We start from the raw sequence: 12,484 nt of genomic DNA, 5'->3' as shown, positions 1-12,484 counted from the left end.
TAGCCGGGCCAACCCCGCCGTAGCCAGGCCAACCCCGCCGCGATGCCCGGGCCCGGCCGGGCCGCTGTCCGCGCCCTCAGAGCAGGGCTGCGAAATCGCTGCTCCACCCAAACACGAACAATGCGCTGAAGGTTCCCGGCCACAGGCCCTGCCACGCTGCTCGGAGAAGCGGCGCGGGCGGCTCGGAGCGCTGGAGGAACAGCAGCGTCGCGGCCACAGCTCCATCAGCGGCATGGAACGTGAATGGAACATAACCCATAAACATAGATTTCTTGGGTTAAATCTTGGTCCTGCAGAACTGGAAATGCATAACGACCTGTTTTAATGGTTTCTGATTCAAAAAGATAATTTTATACCTTATTGATTGTACCGAGATAGAATTTGGGCTGATCTGACTGGCAGTGGCTGGGAATGTGGAAGGGAACAATGCTAATTAAAAGTAATGGTGCCAGATTAATTATTCTATTCAAGCCTTAAACACAGATAACAGGAAATTAACCATTAAATGCAATATTAAAGCTCTAAGTCATTATCTAACAAAAGCCAGCTTTGGTATAAGAAAAAAAAATTAACTTATGTACCATTTTCATTTTCCTTAAAATTATCATATCCATGATGTATAAACATAGAAAACTAATATTTATGGCGTTACTAGTGACTTAAATTCACATTCCATTTCATTTTAAGCAGCACTGTATTTGTTATAAATGAGGTTCACCTACTCCTGATCTTTATATATAAACATATTTATTTTGTAAAAGTTTTGATTGCTGCTCAGAGAAGTAAAACACACAATAAACTGCAATAAGACAGAAGTTATTACAAGAATTCCAGGATGTTGGTATTGATGACTCAACAGAAATAACAAGGAAACTCTGCTGAATGCCTTCAAGTGCTCTTGTTTCCAACTTTGAAGACTGCCTAAAATTTTTTTACTTGAAATAAGAGTCACAATAAAAGCTCAAAATATTGCCAATAATTAAAATTTAAAATGTTAATATACAGACATTGACTTATTCTGGTGAAATGAGGTCTAAACTGACTATGTGTCTCATAGTAGGCCTTCCATGGGGGCAGTTCCAGGGATGCTCAATCTCACCCATATGGGTGATCAGTTTTCTCATTTCCTGCACATTCAATGCAGTTCCAATCATCACCTGCAAGCAAAGGAAAAAAAAAAAATTATTTCCTTTTTCCATTTGCCAGCTGACACAGACCAGAGCATTACTTCAGCTGCTATAGTAAATAAATTCTGTGCAAGGCATTCAAAGTAAAATACACCTCCCAGACGATCAGAAGACAAAATCCAGCTAACATGGTGTTCATGAGTGCATTAGTTTGGAACAAAAAAACAGCAGAAATATTTCCCAAATTAGATGAGATAAAAACTTGAGGAACAGAAGGAAGTATATTAGCTGTTGACACTCAGCAGTAAATAAACTTGCCCTGCAATACAGATACAGCCACCTGTACTGCATGAGGAAATATGGTATTTATTTATTTAATAATATTTATTTATTAAATATTATTTTATAGTATTTATTTATATTTATTTGAACACAAACATCTAGTGCAGTACTTACAGACTTCCTGCAAGCCTGAGAAGCAAACATCTGTCTGACCCTCGAGGGCCTGCACATCACTCCAGGGCAGTCACTCAACATGAAGATCAGCTCATCTATGTCTTGTGGACCAAAAGTCCAGTTTTTGCTTGTTGGCAATGATACCAATTTAACTCTTTGAGTTACAGGAGCTGGAAGGTTTACAATGATAATAAAGAAACAGAGAAATATAGGAAATTACTTGAGAGAAAAACTGAGAAACCGACTTGGAAAAGTTAATATGATGTGCTGTGTGTACATACTAATGTTTCAATTTAATCTTTTGATGATGTAATTAACTAACCAAAGTGGTAACTTATGGCAGATATCCTTTTAACATCAACCAAAAAGTTGTTTGCCCACTTAAAAGCAGGAAGATATACTTTCTAATAAACCCTTCAATTCCAAGGACCAAATGGTTTATGAAACTTTTTTGAGTTTATGTGACTACAAAATCACTCAGGATTAATGATGGTAAGAGTGATAATTAATAGCAAAGAAACCCTGGGATATTCTGGAATGAAGACTATGGAAAAAATGTATAGTGGTTTCCCAAACAGCACCAGACTGCATTTTCATTATATAAGGGATATTTCACTGTATAAGGGAAACAATAAGGAGCTTGCAGGTTACAGAATTTGTTCAAAAGAACAAGGCAAGTCATTCCTAAAGCCATAATGAAACAAAAGGATTTTAATGTAACATATCCAGAAAATCCACATCCAGTCATGTAGCCAAAGGGTAACTCCAAAGAGTCTTCAAAAACTTCTGTAAAAAGCTGGCGAGATAAATAATTTACAATGTTCTGTTAACTCATGCAGAGAGCCCACAGAATAAGTCTTAAAAAACAAATATCCCATATACAATAATGCATCTTATTTCAAAATTTCTGATAACACTCATGGGAATTTTTGCACAATAAATAAAATTAGAACATTTGAACTCTTCTACTTCCAGCAATTCTGGTCCAAACTCACCATTTTCATTTATGACAAAATCAAAGCCATTTTTTCTAAATATTTCCAGGTTTTCAATCAATACAGTTTCATTTACTGCTGTTAAATTGAGGGTTTGAGGCCTGAAATCGAAAAAGATGGTATTGCATAAGAACACAGTGCAGAGACAGATTTCAGAAACAACCTACAAATACTTAATACACAGCTCTGTAGTAAAACTTTTCACTCTGCTTAGTTAAAAAAAAAAAATCTCACTACTGAACAGTTACTTCCAAGTGTTACTCAGCAGAAAGAAGTCAGCTGGGCAGCATTCCTTGTTACAGGAACATTCTCAAATATCCTACCAAATGTGGGCTGCTATGAAAGCCCACTGGGAAATCTGTTTGACCACTAACTTGCTGCACAGCTACAACTGCATCCATGGAATTTATGTTTCATGTGAGTATAAAAACCACTTTAGTCTCAAGTCTTCTGAATGTGTGAAATGCTACATAAATATAAATCATAGATATCTTTCTGAAATGCTGAATTCAACTTCAAACATGTTGTTGTTAAAACACTGAAAATACTTACACTATGAGTTTCTGAGGCTGGAGAACAGTGTGTTGTTGCAACATCTCAAAGTTGTATTTCTCATCAGTAGCATGTTGGTCAATTATGAAAAGATCAGAATTCAACTTTGCTATTATAAACCCTAAATTGAACTGTCCAATGATTTCCATTTTTGCAAACATTTCTTTACTGTGCACACACACAAAAAAAAAGAGATTATAAATTACACCCTTATCAGTTACCATGTAAAACTTAAAACCTTCTGTTTCTCCCCTGCAGAACACACTTTATCTTTCTTTAGACAAATAAATTCATTTAAACAGGATATAAATGTTAAAAGTCTGCCTGATGAAACCACTTCTGGCAGAACAAAACCCATCATTAATCCATAATCCATCACAGGATCCCCACCATTTGTGATAATAAAATTAGAAGTAGACAGTATGGCAATAGCCCAAGTAACACTGAAGATGGCATCATGGTTTTGAAGGTAGCTGACATTGTGCCTTCTTTTCATAATTTAGAAGGCTTTCCAAACACATTTTTAAAATCCAAATATTAACAAATCAGACTTTTACTGTCCTTTGACCACCTGAATGTAACTTATTTTTCCAGGTGTCTCACCGAAGTTCATTCACACAAGGGAGGAATATGAGCTATGCAGTCCTTTCAGTGTGCTGTCATGAGATTTGGTGCTTTTCTGACTGAACTGCAATTCACAAGGATGATCTAAGCCAAACCTCTGATGTTTGTGGACATTTTAGTGTCTTTTTCCACATTCTGTTTGCACTTAGTTCAAGTAGCTGCTCTGCCAGTAAACTAACTCAAACAGACTTTTTTGGAACATTAAATAAAAAATAGACCCAAACCTAGCAGGTACATGTAAGCCTCTTGCCCACCCAAGACAGCTCTTATATTTTTGCTTAACTAATTTTATTAACTAATGAACAAAATATATTAAACAAATGAAAGCAGAAATACCTGATCTCTTTTCTTAATTCATCTTCTGCTACTTTATTCTCCCCAGGACTAATTTTTGCTTTAAATCTTCTGTAATTTTCAGTGTCTGTATTTTTCTGTTGTTGCTGTATTACCTTTTTTACATTTTCTGCCAAAACCTTCATAGAGAATTCAAGAGGTACAATTTTCTTTTTAACTTCCACCAGTACATCAACACTAGTGTTCTCCACTTCAGGATATTTACCTGCCTTGGAATCATCTGCTTCACTTTTAAAATTTCTGCTTTTTAAACGTTTTAGTCTTGGGGAACAACTACTGGCTTCTTGAGAGAACTTGTTTTGATAAGTCCAGTCATTCACTTGATCTAGCTTGGGTTCAGTGCCCAAGACCTGAACATCACTGTCCAATGACTTCTTATTACATCCAGCAGTTTTAAGACATTCCTTCTCCATCTGTTCTTCTGTGCTACAGAATTCTTCTTCAGAATTAATTGCACTTTCACTACTGATGCAGCTTACAGCTTCTGGTGTACTGCATCCAGCATCTGACTCAGAAATGCTACAGAATCCAGAATCTGCAGTACCTTCTAGTTTTCTCAAGTGTCTCCTTGGAATTGACACCTTTGAGTCAAACTTTTGACAACTCTCAGCCTCCTTAGGCAAGACAGCCTTTTGAATCTTTACAATACTCCCAGTGGTATCAAGTAACCTTTGTCTAGGGGAATGGTGCTGCTGTTTTACCTTTTTAGAGCTCTTAAAATTACTTTCTGTTGCTTGATGGAGAGAGAATGACTCCCTTAATCTGGCAAGAGTCATTACTCTTTTGCCTTCACCACTTGGACTTTCAGTCTCAGAGTCAGACAGCATTTCTGCCTGAGGCTTTTCTGTGCCTTCAGGAAGTGTCTTCTTCAAGTTACCTAATGAAATCAGAATACAGAGTATTTCAAGATTTTAAATTAGCTGGAAACATGAATTAAATAATGAGCTTTAAGTAAGGGAATGAAAAGAGGTAGAAAAACAGCAAACTGCTCAAAGAAGCCCTGAAACTTCAGACAATGAGTATGGGGCTGAATAGCATTAGTATCAAAGAAACAGTTACATCTTGAAGATATTTAATGGCACTACTAAGAATGAATGTGCAGTCTCTTTTTAAACTGGAACAGTAATCAGTCCAATCAGCACATTCATTTATATTACCAAAAGAGTTTAACACAGAGTAACAATGAAAAGTGAATTGCTCTTACACTTTAATGGTCACTATAAAATTCCAGGCAAAGTGTTAAGGAGCTGGTACAATAGGCACTTATAGGGTATATGGGACTTGCAGGTCATTAAAGGACTTCAACCTTGTCAACCGCCAGTCCAACAAGGATTTTACTGAAGGTTAACTTAAAATAACAGTGAGAATCAGGTTACAACTGATTCTACATGTCAGCAAAAAGAAAATTAGAAGGGGCTCTGTTGAATAAAAGAGAATGAGATGATTTTAACTCGGGAGAGCAATCTTGAAAGACTACACAGTCAGAAGAGAATCATCAATTTCTGTAGATAACATAAAAGAGTCCAAGTTTAAAATCCAATAAACTCATACTTAATTTTCATCTTTTATTTATGACCCCTTAACCATTCTTTCTCAAAGACAATTTCATAAAAAAACATAGATGTCTTTAGTATCTTGGGAGAAATCTCTTTGCAAGCATTGTCCATTAATTCTGTGTTAATTTTTTCTTCACAAAGTTGACTGTAAATCCTGCTGGGCTGGCATATGTCATTTCCATAACAATCACTCAATAACTTAGGGTCCTCCTTTATTTTTTTTTCATTTCTTTTTTCAGTTTTTAAAAACACATTTTTCCATCTTTAATTCTCTGCCATATATCATACTCAAACTTCCACATTTGTTGTCCTACCTGTAATGTCCAGAAGTTTCTGATTGACATTCAGTTTGTTAACATCACTACCAAACATCTCCATCAGAGAAGTCTTTAGAATTGCTAATAAAAACTTTTCCTCCTGAAGTAAAATTTGCCTTTTGTCAGGAGTAACATTGATGTCAATACATTCTGGGGAAAAAAAAAGAAAAAAAAAACTGCTTTACAAATAAAATGCAATTTTGCACAGAATTAGTTCTGGTTTGTTTGCCATTTTGTCTGCAAATCAGATTTAACTGTCTCAACATTCCAGAAAAAAAAAAACATTATACAAGTTTTCTTGCATTTAAGATGACTTAAGATAAGAAATTATCTTTGAGTACAGAAAAGGTGGATGGGAAAAATAGTGGAAACACAGCTAGATTATTTCTCCCTCACCAACCGAGCATCAAAAAATTCCCAGAGTGCAGGAAGTCATATAGACGAAAATGACAATATTCTCTCAATACAAGCACCATTGAAGAATAAATTGTTTTAAATAAACAATTGTTTAAATAAACTTTACTGAAGTTACTAAAAATTACTCAGAACGTACCAGAATCTACCCCAATGTTAAGGGCAACAAATGGATACTGTTGTTTATTGTGGAAGTGATAAACTTCATTCACAATCTTGATAACCTGCAAAAAAGGTGAAAAAACAATAAACTTCAAAAATATTATCTATTTTGCACCTGTATATATTAAGAAATGTACTAAAACATATATTGTATGACTGAGGTCTTGTTCAGTCAGAGACAACTAAGACAGGAACTTTGCTGAAACTACTGAGAAACAAACACACATGAGCTACTAATCCTGAGGTTTTCAGAGGATATGGAGTTAGTGGGGCTGAAGACAGAAGAACAACCCCCTGACCTTTGCTGGATCACAGGGACGTTGGTTGATAAAAAAGAACTGTCGGTCTGTCGCGCTCCTTCCAACACCGTGATCACAACGAGAAATGAAACCAGTGATACTGTTGGATAAATAATATAAGAGTGAGGTAAATGAATGAGAAAAGTACGTTTAAGGGGAAAGTATTTTATAGGGGGCTTAATGAAACACTGTTATCCAGCAGCAGTGAATATGGGTATACACATTTCCTTTCCCAATTCCTTATCTGACAAAGGTTACTACAAAACTCCATCCCAATATCTACTGTGCTGTTCTTATCTTTTTTTCAATACTACAAATCACTCCTTTAAATTTTGGTTTCTGGTAAAGTGCTACAGGCAGCAGTGGTTTGTACTTTTCAAATTACCTATAAAGATTTTGTGGCATGTCAGCAGGGTTGAGTCCATACTCTTCACAAACAGTTTCACTAGGAGGAAGCTGAACAAAAGGAATAAGGCTCTGCAACTGAAAAAAAAGAAAAAGGGAAGGAAGTGAAACATCAAACCCATATAGATTTTCCCCTTCTATTTTATTACCATTTATTAGGCTTGAAATTTATTTGAGAAAATGGTGGATTTTGACTGACCAAGACACTTAAAATATTCAAACCTACTAGAAGATAATAGCACTGTTCACTACCAAACAGAAAAATGCCTTTAAGAAATGCCTGTTCTCTACCTTTGACATCAGGATGTGTGCTTAGTTATTTCACAAACATTAAATGTACACAGACAGAACAACAAAATGACTGCCAGTTTGACATATATATGATCTAAATAAGTTTTATGCTAAAATAAAAGGCAAAAGAGTAATAAAAGTTTCTTTTGAAAGGACAATAAAACTATTAAAAAACGTGCTATTTGAATAATGAGATCTCTAAGAACAGTTGTTTGCCACAAACATTTTCCCAGTCATGCCACTATAATTTTTCTGCCATTAGAGCAGTTTCTATCAATTTAAGTATTCAATATTAAAAAGTATAAGCTATAAAAGGCTATAAGCTAAACATTCCATTCACATAACACTTAATTTTCAACTATGCTTGGTGCCACAGGGCAACACAAAGTTACATCTTCCCTCTCATCTTTCAGCCACAGCATGAACAGGTTTTGAGATCTCTGTATGGGCCCTGTGGAGGGAAAAAATGTTTATCAACAGCCAGCAGCTATCAACCACTCAATATTTTTGATGATTTTAATATACAGTTGTAAGAAGGATGTTTTTGAGCTTTTTTTCATATCTGCTCTCATCTAGAGGATAACAACTATTTTTATAGCTATTCCTTAGAAAGGATCACTTTCTACAGCTTTACAGAGGCTGACTGCAATCCCATTTAAAGGCTATCCAGAATAAAACTTAGTTGCATAGGAAGAGCTTGCAAAAGTGGATACACCTCAGTTTTCTGCTCTCCAGTTAAGACTTTCACATCACATCATTTTAAGGATTTTTTAAAGTTGCTTGTTCTTGTGACACACAGCCCATTTGCTGGCACAACAGTTCTTAAAATTGGTTGCAGAGAGATATTAATAATTAAATATTAATTATATTATTAATTTCTCTTCCATAAAACATCTCTGAGCAGATCCAGGACTTTCAGAGGAAGCCGTGGAGGCTGCAGTGTCTGTCCTCTGTCAGCCTGTAGGGTGTGCTGCAGGCCAAGACTCCATCTTCTCACACCTGATCGGGTTTTAAAAATCCTTCTACACAGCTACATTCTCTCTTTTCAATAATAAAAGCAATACCTGTTTTTGTCCAAATACTGCTCCAATGTTCTCCTTTAAACTGGGATTTCCAGCAGTGGATATCACACAGCTTTTTTTCCCTTGGCCAACTTGATTAGTGCAGTTAATCCGCACTCCTTTGGACACAATACAGTAGGCCTGTAACAGCTGGACCATTTTTGCATATTCCTGTCAAAGGAAAAAGGAAAGTTCACATTTATATGAAATTTGTCTTTTAAAAACAAAAATGTATAAACAAAGCATTCAATATCTGCAGGTACCCAAGGGGGAAGTTTTATTCTTAAAATCTTCGCAAACTAAAAAAAACAATTTAAAAAAATATATATGAAAAATAATACTTTATAAATAAACAGGATGTTTACAACATTGATATTTAGCCACAATAGCAGTCCCTGGTTTTAAAATACAGGTAGGTGATCATGATATGGATTCTTCTCAAAATCTGAAAATCTCAGAATGTACTTTTAAACCCAAATATTACAAAGCAGAAGAGAAAAGCATACAAGAAGACTTTTGTGATTTGATTAAGATGTAAGACTGGCATGAAATAGTCTGCGTTCTACAGAGAATTGAATTTCATTTGGCAGTGAATAAATTCTGGGGGACAACAGTGCTTTGAATTGAGAAATTCTGACCTGACCTTTTTGATGTTCCTTTGGAACTCTTTATGCCGCACTGGTAAGGTATAAAACAACTGCTGGATGCTGACAGTTGTTCCTTGCTGCCGTGGGAAAGGAGTCTTCTGAGTGATTTTGCCATTGTGATCAAACACCAAACGAGTCCCAACCTTTGCTGACTTATGACAGGTGAAAATGGTAACATCACTAATGGGAAGAAAGAGGCAACAGAATTATTCACTAATAATCTACTCCTCATGACAAGCAGTACAGAAAGCAATACTACTACAATAACACATGTACAGCAATACTATTAATTTAATTAAAACAACCCTTCCCCATAAACTTTTCAGAGTAGTGTAATGTTTTCCTACACATTCTTATTTGTATCCCTTTTATTCCTCTCTTATAAAACTTAATGTTAAAGCCTAGTTTGGCTGAACATTACATTCTTCATTCTAATAGACACCAGCAGCACTGTGTACAAAAGCTGATTTAAAATGCATAGCTCATCTGAAAGAAATTTATGCACAGTTATAACGAGCTACAGTCTAACAACTGGCACTTAAATATTATAGTGCTTTACATCAGTGGATCAAATATTATGCAAATACACAATCCCACCCTGTAAAGATCTGCACACTTAAATAACACTAAATTTTGTACATAAAGTGACCAATTAGGTGCTTAGAATCACAGAAAAATTTTGGCTGGAAATGACTCAGGATGTCATGCAACCTATTGCTCAAAACTGACCTGACAGTAAGGAGCCAGAAGTTTTCAAAGCCTTATTTTATCAATAATGGTAAACTGAAAGGGTGTAGTGTTTTTGTGCATACAGTAACCTTCTACAACTAATAATTATATTCATTACCTTAATGCACACAGTGAACTCAAAGCTTCACCTCGAAACCCAAATGTTTCAACATGTATTAGATCAGAAAAATCTTGTATCTTTGATGTGTAATGTTTCAGAGCTGGAAAAAGATATTTCAAATACATATTTCACTTCAAAGTGACACTGGTCTATGCAAGCAGATTTTATATGCATGGCAAGAAGCAAAAAAACCTTCTGTATTACTCATTGTATTTTACATAAGGATTAAAGACAAAATGCTGCTTGTTTTTCCTTCTTTCTATAAACAAGATCTCTTTAAAATCTTCAGCTGCACCTGTTATTCCACACTTACATCAGATTATTCAGCATTATTGATATAAGCACTACAAGATGCCTCAGAGCAGGGCACAGTACCTGCCTCTGCTGCTGCTGAAGCTGTCAGAGATTCTGCCCTGCCAGAAAACAGCTGCAGCCTGTGCATGGTGGACAGAGGACAGGCATAAGCCCAGTCCAACACAACAGCAGAGGAGGACTCAATCCACAGCATCAGTGCAGCACCAGTCACCAGGTAACAGACTGAGCTAGCAGCAGCACCCCTGAACTTTCACTGGGCTGGAACTGCAGCAGATTGAGTTTCTGAAGTACCAAAAATGTACAGTGAACAGCAAAGCTCCTCAGTAATAACCTATGGGGAAGAGTCCTAGCTGCTTTATCAAAAAAGAAATGCCAGTATTTCTGCTCCAGTGACTAGTTAGATTCAGCAGACAGTATTGTTTCCGCTTCCCTTCTGTGCAATTCAAAATTAGCAAATGGGAAGTCTGACAGTCAGTGCAATGTCAGTTCCCTTTCAGCAATTACTCAAGTTTATAATTCACTCCAAAGCAGACACCTCCACACAGCTCGACTCCTTCAACAACAACCAATGATTAAACATTAAGTAATCCACATGAACACTTTTAAGATTTTCTCCTCTGTGATTATTTGTATTGCTTGTGCCACTTAAATAAGCAAAGAAACCAAAGACTATTTCTCAGTTACAAGAACTATAACCACAAGAGCACTACAAAAGATCCATCTAGTGTTGCTCAAGTCTTGCAGGTAGCACACACATTATGTAAAAGCCAAGTGCCCATTAAATATGATTAAACTAAATGCCCACAAGAAAATCATGAAAAAAAATTTCAACTTACTCAAGCCTTCAAAGTTTTCCTCTTCCACTCCACCTCCATTATCTGAAACTTCTATCAGTTCTGCCCCATAATCTTTAAGTTTTATATCTACAAAATTGAGTAAGAAAGTATTTTAATTCTTCATGTTTCACACATGGTGTTTGGTATCAATTTTGCATTTAAAGTAAATTTTTCAAATAACAGTTTTCCACGTCAAAATTGAATAATAACAGGGAAAAAAATGCTGGTAGCTGTCAGAAGTTCAGTCAATCTAATGCAAACCAGTCTGTAGTTACAGGTAATTCAGCTTCACTGAACTTCTGACTGAACAGAAGTTTTCCCAACCATCCCAGCCACCATCCTGGGGACTCTGGAAACCAGCCCTGCCTTTACCCTGTGCTAGCCCAAGGCCACCGGCTGGCACTGCTGATAGGCCACACACTTTTTTAGTGGCCAAAGAGGCTAGAAATTAAATAACACCATTTTGCATACTACTAGGAATGTAGCTGGAGCCTGGGAATCAGAATGCTTTATTAACCTGAGGTGTAAAATCACTGCAAACACGCTTGGTCCGAACAGAAAGTATTTGTTAACATGCACTCGGTTTTGAGGAAAAAGAAGTGTTTAGAAGCCTATGAAGAGTTATGAATTCGAGGAAGAGTTACCGATGTTGGTAGCTCCTGCATCCAGGCTGTTTTCCACCAGCTCCTTCACGGCGGTGCCGAGGTTCAGCACGACCTGGCCCGAGCAGATGCGATGGACGGAGCCGCGGTCGATGGGCCGGATGGCCCCGGAGGGCTGCGGGCTGGGGAGAGAGGGACAGCAAACCACGGCCTGAGAGCCGGCACAAAACCCCCCTCAGGCTTCCCCAAGCGAGCCGGGAGGGGACGCGGGAACCGAGGGGAAGCCGGAACCGCGCCGGCGGCCGGGGCACGGCCCGTGCGAGGAGCGCGGCTCCCGTGAAGGGGCAAAGCGGCCTGGCGGGGGGTGCGGAGGCTGGGACCAGGGCCGGTGCACACACTCACCAGGGCGCAGCCGCCTCCATGGGGAACCCGGCGGGGCGGGACGCGCCGCGCTTCCCTCAGAATCCCGCCCCGCTCGGTCAGCGCCGGGAGCGGCCGGAGCGCGCCCGCCCCGCACCGACCGCGCTCCCCGGTCCGGCGCCCCGTGGGGACGCACTCGGCCACTGAACGCCGGCCAATGGCAGGAGGGCGACCGGAAAAGCACGCAGGCCATTGGGTGCC

The 12,484-nt window shown here is 37.9% G+C and overlaps 1 protein-coding gene across 1 annotated transcript; it reads right to left on the bottom strand.

The window, feature by feature from the left end:
- Positions 1-728: 728 nt before the first annotated feature.
- PMS2 (PMS1 homolog 2, mismatch repair system component) lies at positions 729-12,362 on the bottom strand. The gene is made up of 15 exons (XM_033074501.1): positions 12,266-12,362; positions 11,906-12,045; positions 11,262-11,348; positions 10,108-10,210; positions 9,257-9,440; positions 8,617-8,784; positions 7,242-7,339; positions 6,857-6,956; positions 6,535-6,619; positions 5,979-6,131; positions 4,091-4,985; positions 3,131-3,298; positions 2,579-2,679; positions 1,584-1,753; positions 729-1,157 (listed from the first exon to the last, which is right to left on the bottom strand). Exons 1-15 carry the CDS (start codon positions 12,283-12,285, stop codon positions 1,014-1,016), a joined length of 2,616 nt encoding a protein of 871 aa, XP_032930392.1. The 5' UTR covers positions 12,286-12,362; the 3' UTR covers positions 729-1,013.
- Positions 12,363-12,484: the final 122 nt, after the last annotated feature.

The sequence above is a fragment of the Catharus ustulatus genome, chromosome 16 (assembly GCF_009819885.2).
Source record: "Catharus ustulatus isolate bCatUst1 chromosome 16, bCatUst1.pri.v2, whole genome shotgun sequence".
Taxonomy (NCBI): Eukaryota; Metazoa; Chordata; class Aves; order Passeriformes; family Turdidae; genus Catharus; species Catharus ustulatus.
This window is presented reverse-complemented; position numbering and strand designations above follow the sequence as displayed.